Below are 15,495 nucleotides of genomic sequence, written 5' to 3'. Positions count from 1 at the left end.
TCCAGTGCCGATGTTCTTTGGCCCAGTTCAGGTGTAGAGGCCTGTGTCGTTGTGTTAGCAATAGGACTCTGGTGGGTTGGCGGATCCCATAACATATTGCGCCTAATGATCGCTTGGTGGAAACGTTTTTGGCACTTCCCTCATTGAAGTCAGCGGTTATTTGTGCCACTGTCGCTCTCTGGTTAGCTGAAAAAATGAGAGACAGACGTCGACGGCCATGTTCATCCACCATCTTTCTCCGCCACAACGCTGTCCAAGATGAGATTTATTCTGAAATGGCGTATTTCTAATACACCCTTGATACTGTCGAACTGGGATAGTGCACTTTCTGTACCACCTGCGCGATAGAGTAACCCGTGCGTCGGGCACCCGCTATCATCCCTCTTTCAAAGTCGGTTAACTCACGACGTTTATCCATACTGACAACGAATTACCGTCTATGCGAATGCAGTGTACCTATATAATGCACTGTACCTGCCAAGCGGTAAGTTCGTCTACTAGCGAGAGGGGTGACAGCGTCGCGTTGCCCAGGAACCAGGTATCCCATGAATTCTGTCCTTTCAGTGTGTGTGTAGACACACACACACACAGGGTGGTCTGTAATTCGTGTTACAACTGGCAAGAGGCTGATTATTCATGAAAAAATAAGTCGAAATTTGCCGAATAAAATTTTTTCATATGAGTCTTCGTTTTTGAGAAAATCGACTTTAAATATTAGTTGAGTAGCGTGCACTTGACTAAGACGCCGTTGAGCGGAACGCGATACCGACCACTATTTACTCTTCTGTTTTTATACAGTGTCACAATTTTTGGCGTGTTTATGATACAATGTCATCATCAGTCTTAGTACCTTACTTATTATCAGTTTCTATCAACCCATCGATATGGCAAGGTACAGTAATGGCGAATACACGGACATGTTTCTTGCATTAGGAGCATGTTCTGGAAATGCTTCTGCTGCAGAAAATTATAACAGAGAGAGAGAGATTCCAATTGTCGTCATCCAGACAGACGAGTAATTCAAAAAAAGTAGAACAAACGCTGTCCGACTGTGGTTCGTTCCATTCTCTGCATCAAAATCACGGACATCGTCGACGACTGCTTAATCATACAGAAGAAGAAATTATGAAGGATGTCAATAATAATCCTTGTCTTAGTACGAGAAATCTTTCTTCTTGGCATAACATTAGTAGGTCGACAATTATTCGCGTACTATGTGAGAACAGGATGCATCCGTTTCATGTCCAGAGAGTGCAAGGACTAAGAGCTCGTAATTTTGTTCCACGAATGACTTTCTTCCATTGGTTACTTATGCATCCACAATTTTTATCACGAATTTTATGGACCGATGAATCCAAATTTACACGATACGAAATTTTCAATGTACATAATACGCATTGGTGGCACTTAAATTCTCACGTTATTGTTGAAACGCATTTTCAAGAAGGGTGGAGCGTGAACGTTTGGGCTAGTATAATCGGTAACGAAATCGTGGGACCTTATTTCCTTCCAGATAATTTAAGGGTACTTACACTTCTTATGCGACGAGTTACCCGGACTATTGGAAAATTTATCTCTGGATAATAGAACTATGATTTTTCAGCATGATGGTGCCCCAGCTCATTTTACTCAGAAGTGAGGAACTTTTTAAATGAACGGTACGGATGTTGGGTCGGTCGTGGCGGAGCAATCGCTTGGCCACCACGGTCTTCGGGTTTGTGACACCTTTAGACTTTTACTTATGGGGTCATATCAAAGCAATCGCTTAATCCGAAGACATCATCAATCTTGTACAATTGAAGGAAAGGATTGTACTGGCGTTCGAAACGTAAAAACTCGAAACACACTGGAAAGGCTTCAAGATAATCTAGTGAGAAGAGCCCAGCTTTGTATGCAAAAGAATGGGCAACAATTCCGAAACTAATAAAAGGAAATATCGTGTCTCATTTTAATTTACACATCCTATGTTAAAGTACGCGCTGGACACTGTAAAGAAATGTTACACTTAGTCAAGTGCACGCATACTCAATTAACATTTAAAGTCGATTTTCTCAAATAAGAAGTCTCATATGAAAAAATTTTATTCTGCAATTTCGATTTATTTTTTCATGAAGAATCAGCCTCTTGCCGGTTGTCCCACGAATTGCGGACCACCCTGTATATACGTATGTATGTATTACTATCTAAAGTTACAGCTCCGAAAAAAAGATTCTATTTATTAAATTACACATGTATTTAGAAAACGTTTTATTGAAATAACTCGCTTTTGCAATCCGCATATAACTGGGCATAGAAACAAACAAAAGTTTAAAAAAATAATAATAAATAATGGGAAAAATAAAAAAAACGCAGTGAGAAGACAACTAATGTTTTCGAAATCGCTAGGATCCTGTGTGCGGAAGGAGATTTTTGTATTTGGAGGATATTTTGTATTTGGATCAGCTAAGCACCAGCCATTGGAAAATTCGACTGGGTGTCTGCCATCCAATATGCACAGATACTCTAACTTATACTTAGTTATGGCAAGGGCTTCCATAACGCACAATTTTTAGTCGCCATCACGTTGTGCATATTCTTACATATCAGAAATGTCAGTGCGACTGTAGCTGATTCAAGGTGAGTGCACGTATCGAGCTTGGCAATCTTTCTGGAAACTAATAATATATCTACTATATATTGTTTGAATCACTATTTCCATGGGTAAATTTTGAAACGTGAAGCCATCTTTTGAATACGATGAGAAGATGAGTTTTATATCTGTGTTCTTAAAAATAACTCTGATTTTACGTGTTAAGTTGGTTACGAGTTAATTGGATTATTTATGTAGGGGATGGGTCTACTCACACCCAGAACGACACGCGTTATGGGTGAGGAAAAACTGGAGAAAGCAGTACAGAAGACTTGTACAAAACAGCCGGACATAATGTTTAACCGAACTTATGTATTTTTAGAACTGATTAAATAATGACTCCTATCACATGAATAATTCAAAGTTAGTTTATTTAAGTGCTTATGACCTAATTACACTACATTTGATTCAAAGGTACGTTTGGGGACCCTTTCCAGATCTTATCATCAGACTAATACATGAGGAGATAACAGCTCCTCACTCCTTGGCTGTTGAAACTAAGACTGCTGCTTACTTTATTTTTAATTGTTGTTATACCGAATAACTCATCTGTCTTGTGAGTATTCGTGTCTTGAATAAGCTGAACCAGTTGCTTGTTGTAGTTAGTTCGTTCTAATAGAATTATTTTGTTACCCTTATTGACTTTATGATTATTTCATTATTCAAACTATGTGTTCTAGTATCCCTTGAGTGAGTCTTGTTTATATTAGATTTTCATCTTTTACTTACTTCCTAATAATATCACGAAATCCTCTGAAAGTGGATTGCGTACTTAAGCGAGCGAACGTCGAAATAATTGCATTTGCCTGGCAATTTTTTTGAAAACTAACGTGTAACGTCTGAGCAAATATTTTTTTCTGGAATTGCAGTGTATTGTGACTTTTTCGCCTTGCTATTAAGCCTAATTGTTTCGCCATAAAAACAGGAAATAAGTAAAAGATGCTGGAAGGGCTCATTGTTCATAGTCCTGTATAAGTATGGACGTTAGGAACTACCTTGAAGCAGTTTCTAACGTGCGAGCATTGGCTTTTTTTTTGACAGTTCAATAAATGCAAGCTCAAAGCTATGGTCAATTTAGTCAAAAATAGACCGGAATAGAAAAGGTTAATCTTAACAAAACACAAATACAAAACATCCGCGTTTGACTAATATCGTAAATTTATTTATGCTACAGTTCAGCAATTCAGAACTTAATCCTTTGCAGTTTGGCACTCTGTTTGCATTATGGCGGAGATCTTATACAAGTGGAAACTCAGTTGAAATTAAATGATGATTCAGAGGAACAATATTTTCCAGCAGTTAGAGTGATCAATTCCGAAATAAGATGTAAATCTAATAAAACCCACGCCCAGTTGCAGACTACTAGAACACTTAGAATAATGAAATAATCATACAGAAGGCCGATAATGGTGACAAAATAGTTTTATTAGACAGAACGGATTACAAGAATAAATTGGACCAGATTGTCCAAGACATGGATATTTATATAATATATGAGGAATTCAGTATAAAAACGATTAAAAATAAAGTCGACCAGTTTCTCAGATATTAAAAAAAGGGATGGGAGACCTGTTTATCAGACTTACAGCAAACTGGTATGCGGAGTATCGTTATGCCTACTTGGCATTGTAAAAATAAATGCCAGGTTACCCATCACATCCGGTTGGGTCATACAGGTCCTCTGTTTTCTTCGGTTTGTCCTCACTCATAGCAAATACGAGTATCTCGTATCTCTCCTTTAGCTTCTTCGGCTTCCACTTTCAGAGTTAACAACACAGATTTTCACTTTAAAAAGAATGTTAGAACTATTCAGCTTGGATCCAACTTTAAAAACAAGAGCTAAGCTGACACCGGAGGATAAAGTTAAGCTCACTTCCTTTTTACTTTTTTGGCATCTGTTTCACACGCACAATTCTAAGACTTTCAAGCAGATTTTGGGTTTTCAATGGCTTAGACTGTCAGGCAGCTCTCAGACATTTACCTACGGTGTAAATGTGTATATCAATTATTTACTATACAATGATTAAATTATTCATGTGATTTGCAGATATAATATCAATCGACAATGAAATTTTGAAATTAGTAGTTTTCTTCTTGCCACTTTGTTTAAATTTTCTCTGTTTATTTTTCGCTTTTTTTTTGTTTTGCCCAGTCGAGTTTAAGTGTACACGTTTGAGTGGGATGCATTTCAGGATAGGTAGGTACCCCTTTAATAATCTCTCAGTTTTTTTAGTCGCTGCTTTTTAATATCTTTCATATAGAAACTTAGATATGCGAATTTCCAAATCGAGTTATTGAATAAAGTTTTCTAAATATCTCTAAATGTGTGTAATAAAATGTAAACTTATTGGTATTAATTTGTTCTTGCTAACGTTATAGCACGCGATTTTAATTCAACTTTGGCATTTTATACTCGGCAATAAGTCGATCTTAAAATTTTAGCGGATTTTTATGGTTTAAAGGTAAACCTATATGCCAGTTTATACGGTACCTTTATCTCTGTCTTGTTGTTACAAATGTTCTGAAAAATGTGCCCAAAGTGGTTTTAAAAAACCGATTGTCTGAATTCCCGGTTTGGTTGATTTGGCTAATGTCCATGTCTGGGTGTAATTCATATTCACTTTAAAGTCAGTAAAACTTAATTCGCAAAAATTAAGTGAAAAATTAAGTGAACTTTCTTTATATTGTTTCGATGCCCTGCAGCAAAGTTGCAAATGGTGTATAAACCTGGGGGGGGGGGGGATTTCTCTGAAGAAAACAAACGCCGACAGTTTGTTCTTGTATTCTTTTTAATATAGCAAGTCAGACCTTTAGAGACATAGGTCGTACGTCACTCTTAGAAATAGGCTTACTGACGCTCAAGCGGCACATATCTTTCAGATACCAGAATGAAATAGCTGAGTTTAGAAGGACAGAATGTGAACGTTTTATTGTATTGGTTACTATGCATTGGACTTGTTGATATTGTCTTGAATAAAGCTGTTTACAGTAGTGGAAATTAGTATTAGTATTAGTAACGGCCGCATGGTGCAAGAAAGCCTATGGCTTATGCTGCACCAGCCAAAAAAAAAAAAAAATCCGAACAAAACAATGATAAAAACAAAAAAAAAATAAATAAATAAATAACTAAATAATAATAATTAATAAATAAAAAAAAATAAAATAAAAAATAAATAAAAAGGAAATTAAACCTATCATCCTATGTGCTTCCCTTACCCGAAAGTACTATCCAGATGCCCTTTGAATTTCCCCAAACTGTCGGCCTCTACCACCCATGAAGGCAACTTATTCCAGTAATTTATAACTCGCTGGCTAAAATAGAACTTCCTGCAATCCAATCTAAACATTTCCCCCCCGTAACTTGAATTTATGTCCCCTAGTTCTAGCATCATTTATAATCTTGAAAATTTTGTCCTCATTCATTTTACTGATGCCTCTCAGAGCCTTAAACACCTCATCAAATCTCCTCTAAGGTGTCTAGTTTCCAAACTCTGCAACCCACATATTCGAAGTCTTTCTTCATAAGGACGCCCTTTTGCCGATCTCACCAGGCGAGTTACCCTTCTTTGCACCCTTTCAAGAAGCTCGATGTCTTTCTTCAGGTGCGGTCTCCATACTTGAACACAGTATTCCAAGTGTGGTCTAACATAAGCCTTATATAATGGGATTATCACGTCCCTATCTCTACTTGCAAAAGTTCGATAGACCATCGATAGGACACCATGGGCCTTCCTTGCAACCTGTTTACAATGCTCAGAGAATTTCATGTCTGACCGTATCGTAACACCCAAGTCCCTTTCCTCCAGTACTGGCTTTAGTTGAACTCCACCAAGTGAATACGTTTTTTTGGGATTACTGTTTCCCAGGTGTAATACCTTACACTTTGTTGGATTAAAGCACAGCTGCCATTTTTCTGACCATTCCTGAAGTCTATCTAGGTCTCTCTGAAGAAGCTCAGCTTGACAGTGATCATTAACTACTCTCCCAATTTTAACATCATCTGCAAATTTAGACATCACGCCCTCTATCCCTTCATCAATGTCGTTTATGAAAATTAAAAACAACAGTGGTCAGAGAACTAGGCTAACTATTGTTTGTGGTTGTGATACCGATTAAATACTCAATCTTCAGATACATAATAATTGTGGAAAAATTTCAAGAAATACTCAGAGTGAAACTGTACCGGGTGTGCAGAGGGACGGATCTTCATCATACCGGTAATTACAGTTGTAGAGGCCGTTGCACTTCAGAGACTTGTCGATGCACGTGCCGTCGTCGCAATTGAACTCAGAATTCTTATCACACGTATCTACAATAGAAAACAGAACGGAAAATGTGTTAATAAATGAAAGAATTGAGCATATGAAATGAAGCATATCCGATTAATATCATGCAGTATCAAAGAATATCGTGAAAATTTTCACTGATCGAAATGTGAGACTGTCAAAAAAGTTGGGTCTTGTCAGTATTGGAAAGCATCTGCTGAATCTCAAGAATCGAGGATCGGGAGGTCCACAGGACATGTTCTGTCCATTCCACGTCGAAGTACCGCTGTGAAACGAGTTAACATGGCTTTCTTCGCTTATTTTGGGACTGAGTGATATGCTTGCTTTTTGAATACGATGATGTCTTCTGGTAAAAGTTTTTTTTTTTTTTTTTTTTTTATTCTGCTATTATTTTAAAATTGTTAGTTTAATATATATAGAACAGATGACTGATTAAAGGATATACCGTATTTACATACAATACAATTCAATTTTATATATAAGGTCAAACATACAATCCACAGCTTATTCAAAAAGATAATTTTATCAACAAGTTGAATCATTTTAACACAATTCAAATAGGCGCAAAATAAGTATGAAATTAAATTATCAAAAAAATAAAATAATGAAATAAATAACAGACAACCCCTTAAAAATAACAAGGATAGGGAGGAGACACACACAAAATATATAATAATATTGCAGGAAACTGTAAAATACAGCACATTTTACAAAAAATAATTACCAATTTGCAATCAGGAAATATTAAGAAAGTAACCAGGAATTTGTATCAACGAATGAATCTGCCTTTAAGAATCCATGCAAAAAAAGGGTGACGTTTAGTTTTAGTGCTTTTGCTTATTCAATGAATTTCATAACTTAGCACGAACTGCTGTTATAAATTACAGCTATGTGGGTGCGCATGTATGCTTGCATGAGCCAGCGACCAGTTTAACGTTCCTTTACAACAGCTCAGAGCGAAGAGAGCCAGAAAATGCATATTGTGAGTACAGCCGAAAAAATTTTTCGTTAAATATATAGTTAATCTCTTCCATAAACAGTGACTTACTGAAGCGCAAAAACGAAAGTTAATTCCACACGATCAAGGTTTTTGCCGCCATTATAACCACACAGCTTGTCAGGGTTAGTTGTATGGCTAAGTATTAGTAAGGCCAAGTGTGATGGGTTGAAGCGAACTTTTTCTGCATAAAACTAAATAAATAATATAAAATAACAATAATAAAAGAAAACAGAATATGCATACTATTCCGATTCTCACAAGGTCACCGAATTGTGTTTTGATATTAGCTAGACTCACTACTTGCGTCAAGTTGGAAGGCAAAATATTCAAGTGTTTGACAACCTGCTGCTCATTGATGAAATGCATGAAATCCAGTCTTCTGCTATTCCCTGAGATTTTATGTATGTGCCCGCTGATTCTTATTTCGAATAGGAAGGAGAACAGACCATCCTTATTCATTTTATTCAATCCCTCCAGGGCTTTATACACCCCAATCAGATCTCCCATTAGATGTCTAGTTGTCAAATTTTGCTCTCCACACCTCAATCGTTCTTCATATGTGCATCGGTTTGCACTCGACCTTAATCTGGTCGCCCTTTGAACCATGTTCCTGGCAGCCTGTTTATACTGCATGGAAAATTTCATGTCAGGTTGAATCGTAATACTGATCGTAACATCGTAGGAATTTATTTAAAATTGACCCTTACTGTGATTTTTATTGTCATTTCTTTATATTTACCAATTGAACTGTTATTTGCATTTGTGACTACCAGAACTACTTTTTGGATATTATAAATGTTTACAGATGCAAATAAATTCAGTTTTTATTGCTTAACATTCATAGAAATGTGCTTTACCAGCACTGCTCAACCGCAATTATTACATCTCCCTGACATAAGAAAAAAATTTATAAAGCCCAGCATCTCTCATTCCCCAAGGATACAGTATTTTAAAGAGTCTATAATAATTATTCATAAGAAATAAATCATTACTATTAATAGAAGTAGTACTGATTTGTATTACTAATATAAGTAGCTTAGATGTCAAGGAGTTCGTATTTTAAGGGCTTGCATCAATTTATTCTGTCACCAATTCTTTTTTAAACAAACTGAAAAGTAATCAAAATATCAGACTGAAGAGGTGATGGACACTTATTCGGTTAAGATTCATTACCAGCTAGAATTTGCGAGAAAGTATAGTTTGCTTACGGAATATTATTGATCAATCACAAGACCGTTCACGATGATGACAACCCTTCACTTAGAAAAATCTCAGTTACATAATCAGATATTACAGAATTGTAGCAAAACGTGACAGACAGTTTATGGCAATAATTTTTCAAAACGAGGATGAAGACGTGGATCGATGAATCTTAGGCTGATTTTGGAGTTCAGATATCAGTGTTCGAGGATAAACTTTCGTAAAATTTTCTTATTTCTCAGATATTTGTTTCCATGGCAGAATGAAAATAAATATAACTGTTATCACTGTCGCGCTTTTAATTTAATAATACTGTTTTGGTAGAGAAAATAAATAGACGGTTGTTACTAGAAGTTTAAATTCAACAGTCAGAAATACCCACTGAGTTCTTCTGATTTCTCTAGAAACATGTTTTTTAATGAAAAATCCAAGCATAAAAGGTATTAGACTCAATGCTACTTAGTACCGTACGTGGGTGAAAGCTGAGAAGACAGAAGATACTTGCTGACATTAGATTTGAATTTCTGAAGATTGTAATTTTTGCGCAATACATGTGAGGGAATGTTATTCCAAAGAATAGAAGTAGAACGGATAAATGAGGAAAAGTTGATTCTGAGCTTGGAGCTGGTTGTATGCTGATTGTTTGCGACATGTGTTCGGTCTGGTTTGGAAGAGTGTGGGAGAATTACTGATGCCAATTCACAAGAATAGTGCTAATGGAAGTGTCTACAGAAAAGCATACAGCAGAAACTGAGCGTACAGGAGATAAAGAATGGGGAGACTTTGTAAGGGATGGATCATTAATTAACCTGACTTCTTTTGAATGGGGTCTAGAAGCTTGAGAGAAGTTCGTGGCTCTATCCCAGATGTGGGAACAATATTCCATGATAGGGGGGATTTGAGATTTGTACAAAGTGAGAACCGTTTAGAATAAAAGTAACGTCGAGGGCGAAAAAGAATATCCAGTTTTTGGATCAAGAGGAAGTGATATTTGTGACACGACTGTGAAAAGAGAAATTAGAAGTTAGGGTAGTTCCAATTGCGATAGGTGATCACTAGAAATCTGAGTGGCATCGAGGATGAACGCAGCTGTAAACTCGTTTTTGTGAGAAATAATTAAGACTGAGTTTTAGAGGGTCTGAAGTTAACTAAGTTTTAATTTTCTTTACCCGATTGGACAATTACTTGCAGATTGCATTTAAGGAAATGGGATGTAGTATGCTATCATCAACAAAACTATGATTAGGATCTCCAGTCAGTGAAAGAAGGTCTATGAATATACTAGAAAAATCGAGAGGAAGAAAGAACAAAACATTTGTGCAACGCCGGCATTAGTGGAAAAGTTAAGAGAGCAGTCTACCATCACCACAGTGGGTGGTCAGAGAGAAAACTGGATAGCCAGTTGCAAAAAAAAATTGTAGGCAGTCCATAAGATAGGAGCTTGTTTAGAAATGTTTTGTGCCAAACATGATCAAAAGCCGTAGACATGTCAAGAGCTTTAGTTTCCCTGAATTTCCACTGAATTTTTCCAAAGATGAGTAACATAAGCCAATGTATCACTAGTGGATACATCGGGGGAATCCATATTACCGATCATTGATCAGATGGAATGGTTCAAGATAATTTAAAGAGATGGTGGTTGATGGATTTCTGCATTACTTTGGAAAGAGTAAGTGCAATGGGGCGATCGATATTGGACCGAAGGATCTGTCACCCTTTTTAAGAATTGGCCGGATAAACAATTTTCAACCAGAAGGAAAAGCACCAGTGCAATAAAAATGCGATACAGAACATGAGCTCATTGAGGAACAAAGGTTTTAAGAACGAGTAAAGAAATTCCATCAAGATCTGAAGCTTTCTTGTCATTAAAGGCTGTTCAGAATCTTTTAACATCCTTGTCAGAAGACCACGGGAGGCACTGGAGTATATTCGGTATGATTGTCAAGATTATCGAAATAAGGGGAAGAAAAGTAGGGTGCTAAGTAAATCGGCTTTGTTTTTAGCTGAAGATGCAACAGAACCAAGTTTTAACAGAGATGGGAGTACAGAAGGAGAGACGTGGCTTTGTTATTCTGATCAGAATGCTGGACTACCATTTGGACAAGAAGCAAGTCTTCTACTCTTATCCTGTTCAAAATACCGTTTAGAAAATAACGGTGGATGTCTGATAGAAGCCAACTGCGATATGCTATGATAGGAAATTTTTGGGGGGTTTAGATCTTCTCGCAGATAAGTTTCGTCTATTTTGATTATTCGTAATGCATTCGGTAGATAAGGTAAAAAATTCTAATTTAATCCAAGTTTTCAGCGTATATTCTTTTAGTACCTGGAAAAGTTTCGGGATTAATTCCGTTTGTATAATCCTCCACTTCCAGTTCTCCCCTACAGCAATCTATATTAACTTTCTCGAGTAGGAAAACAATAGTCTAACGACACCAAGTTTTCAGCATATATTTTTTGGTCCTTGGGGAGGTTGTAGGCTGGTTTTGATTCCTACTTCTGTATATATAAAATTAAAAATCGGTTTTGAGATTTCACTGGCACGTACAGTTTTGGGTTTTATTTGAAGGAAAAATTATATCAACACTAAATTTTCAGCGTATGTTTTGTTGGTTCCCTTGGAGGTTAAGTCTAATATGGACTTCCCCGCCCCCTTACCGAAACATTGCGATAAATTTGGAACAGTAGCTATGATCCTTTTTCAAGATTACAGTACTTGTTTACAGTTTTCTTTTGGACCTTTGTAACAAATATCATGTTAATAGGTTACCTCAAAACCCCTGTGCACCCGTTCACCCCCCCCCCCTCCACCCCAAATCGGTATACAAATATCACCTTACGGCTGCGCATCACGTGAATGTCACATGGTGAAGTTTTGCAAACATTTCTTGACTACAGTATAAAAGTTTTTAATCCCTCTTCCCCCGAGGTATTTTATTTGATAGTCGAACGCCTGAAATGTTATAATAGTGCTTACTTTAACTAACGCTCTCGTGGCTAGTACAGTTGCTAGAATTGCCGTCCTCCCCACACCGGGTGGAAAAGACCTGGGTTCGAGTCCCGTCGATGACGAGAGGAACTTTTATAGGCCCTTTTCGCAACGTGGCTGAATCGGTCTCAGGCGAGGGTAGCATGGTTTTTCGTCCAGCAGAACAGAAAATAGACCACAGTACACACGTAATTTACAGACAATATACACGGAGCTGTATGGACTTAGTCGCTAATGCTCCTAAAACCCAATAACAACTCTCAGGCAAGGATAGCATGGTTTTTTTTCTCCCGGAAAATCGGGTTTTTCGTCCAGAAAACATAAAATCGACGACATATCACACGCAGTTTACAGAAAATATATTAGAAGCAATTATATTAGGGTTTAAGAGCAATATGGCCTTAGTTGGCAATGCTCCTAAAACCCTACTACAACAACGTTACCTAATTTGATAAAATTATCATAGATCGGTAATCGAATTGGACACATGATTAAATTATTTCCCCCTCCGCTAAAATAAGTTCCAGAATTTTTGAGACATCTTGACTATGTCCAGTAAAATAGGGTTATATGCCTCAGGGTTGATATTTCTTTATTTAGTCTATAGAAAGCGATACGACTTAGTCGTTTATGTATAGTAAAAAAAAATTGGTTATTTTATTTATTGTGTTAGAGAATTTCTTCTCAAGATTGAAGTATGTGGGCAAAATTCTATCAAGTGAATATTCAGAGTAGCTGTAGATGATACTGATAACATTAGTTATGTACAATTGTTTCAAATAAAATATGTTGGTAAAATCAGAGATGCATTTTTGCATCTTCTTGATTAATTTGAAGACCGTCATGGTTTGTTTAGTGTCGAAGTTTTAATTACGGAGAATACACTCACGAATCAAAACATTATGACCACTTACTTAATAGCGTGTTGATCTGCCTTTCGCTGTGATACCCGCTTGCACCAAAAGTGGCATCGACCTCACGAGACCGCATAAGGTGTCTACAGGTATCCTGGACAGAAGGAGGCGCCCTGGGGTTCAGCAACGGATCGAGGCACTGGCGTGGACTGGCTAATGCTGCGTTCCGCCGCATCCCACAAATGTTCGATGGATTGATGTCGAGGGAATTTGGCCGACAAAAGGAGCGCACGAAGTCCCTGAAACTGATCCTCGAACTATTCCTGCAAAATGCAGGCCTTTTGGCATGGGACGTTGTCTTGTTGAAAGAGTATAGGGCCATCTGGATACACTGTCACCATGTAGGGCAAAACTTGATCCGAAACAATGCCGAGGTAGGATCTAGAGGTGAGGGTGTGTTAAATGGGGATGAGGGGCCCCAGCGATGTCCATGAAAACATCTCCCATACCATGGTAACATTGTCCTCCAACCGTGCAGTCTGGTTGCAGCCGTTCACCTGCTCGAGCTGGAACTTTGATGCACCAGACAAGGGGACACTTTTCCCGTCGTCCATTGTCCAAGAACGGTGCTTTTGTGTCCACTGCAGATGACGGTTGGTCAACATGGACACACGAAAAGGACGCCTATTCCGTAGGCCTATCCACAAGAGCGTCCGCTGGATGGCGTGCTTGGAAACGTTTTTGTTCGCCCTGGCTGTAGTCTGCCATTAATTGAGGGATCGTGAATCGTCTGTTTTCCCGGACAGCACGTGCCGACCGCCGTTCACCTCAGCTATCAACCTGTGGTAGTCTCCCTGTCCTGGCATGTTGTGTGACCCTCTTCGGACCATTTCAGCTACACCTTCACTACGGCAGCCCTCGAACAGCCGACAATGCCTGCGGTTGTTGCGATGCTGATTTCCCCTTTGCTGAAGTGTTGTAATAGGGTTTTAGGAGCATCACCGTTTAAGGCCATTTTGCTCCATGTATACTTCCTGTAAATTTCATGTATTCTGTGGTTGATTTTCTGTTTTGTTGGACAAAAAATCCGAGTTTCTGGGAGAAAAAGCCATGCTACCCTCGGCTGAGACCGACTAACTCAGTCACATTGTGAAAAATTCCCGTAAAAATTCATTCTTCCCATCATCGACGGGACTTGAACGCAGGTCTTTTCCACCAGGCGATCCTACCAACTGTGTTACCCACGAGGCCGACTACTCCTTTGCTAGTAATGCAAGTCATTTCCCTTTAAAATCTTTCAGGTCGTTCTCTTTCCCCGTTGCACGGGCTTCGTACTGCAGAACTGACAGGCACTAAACGTGCCGCTATTATAAATGCCACACCAGTAGATTACGTCACTCCTAGGTACTGTGGGATACATCCACTCGTGGAGACAGGGGTGATTATAATATTTCGGATCACGAGGGTAAATGTCAGTTGGAGTAATTTGCCCCACAAAAAAGTAAGATAATAGTCCGCGCTTCGGACTTTACCCTATCGGGTAACGTGGAAACATATCGCAGTGAGGCATAATACCCCATCTCTTTAGTTACGGAGGGTATATATAGATAGAATAATTTGCCGCACTGCGGACATTACCCATCTCCTCATAAGAAAAATAGGCGATAACATGTCGCAGTACGGCATATTTGCTATCTACCATCGAAATTGATAATAAATTTGGATAAACTGAATAAGATTCATGTTTGTGAATGTCCTCGTGTTTATATTAAAAGAAAGTGAAGAGCACGGATGGAAGGAAATTTTCGAAATGCTACAAAAGATGTTGCTGATAAAAGGGGTCCGATCCTTATCCTCGCTGGTAGCAGAGAGGTTGCAATTGCTGTCCTCCCATGACATACCTGGGTTCTAACCCTGTTAAGACAGGAAGAATTTTTACTGGCACTTTTACACGGACAGGTTTTTCACATGTCCGTTCGATCCTTCTATAAATAAATAACTACTATTAATCCTCTTTAATGCAAAGGATTAATACTAGTAATTTAAAGAAAGGTGGCTCGGAAAACTAGCCTGAATGTATAAAGAAAGACAAAAAAACCCTTATTGTTAAAGTTTTCTCTCTCTCTTTCTCACTTTTCTTTTTTCCCAATCAAGAGCTTTAACATATTCATTGTTTTTATTTACAGCCATTCAAATTCTAAGAAACTCGTATGGATTTGATTTATTTCGTTACATTAATGTTATCGTCCATTATACCCCTGCATTCTATTAATTCAATTATCGAACGGTTTTATTCTGTGTCGAATTATTTTAATAATTTTGTCGGTTTTCATTCCGTAGTACTACATTTTTAAAATTTTGTGCATTACTGTGGTTATTGCAGAGGATTGTAGTTTGTTTTTTTTTTTTTTTTTTTTTTTTAATATAAGCACTGATATATCTGAACATGTCGCATTTCTCTGAAAAAGGCTATTATTCACCCGCTGTTGTCTTTGCGATATTAACTTTTTCAATGTAATATACACACAGAGGAAGGC

The 15,495-nt window shown here is 37.8% G+C and overlaps 1 protein-coding gene across 2 annotated transcripts in view; it reads right to left on the bottom strand.

Moving 5' to 3' along the window:
- LOC150082854 (uncharacterized) overlaps positions 1–15,495 on the bottom strand; it is a 614,617-nt gene that overhangs the window by 21,904 nt on the left and 577,218 nt on the right. For both annotated transcript variants that reach the window (XM_090377632.1, XM_090377631.1), the window contains exon 9: positions 6,813–6,938. In XM_090377632.1, the coding sequence (XP_090233758.1) occupies positions 6,813–6,938 (126 nt within the window). The remainder of the gene's footprint in view (positions 1–6,812; positions 6,939–15,495) is intronic.

This window comes from Mastigoproctus giganteus, chromosome 7, assembly GCF_048544385.1.
Source record: "Mastigoproctus giganteus isolate SK-2022 chromosome 7, ASM4854438v1, whole genome shotgun sequence".
Taxonomy (NCBI): Eukaryota; Metazoa; Arthropoda; class Arachnida; order Uropygi; family Thelyphonidae; genus Mastigoproctus; species Mastigoproctus giganteus.
Note: the sequence above shows the minus strand (reverse complement) of the source record. Positions and strands in the feature narration are given on the sequence as shown.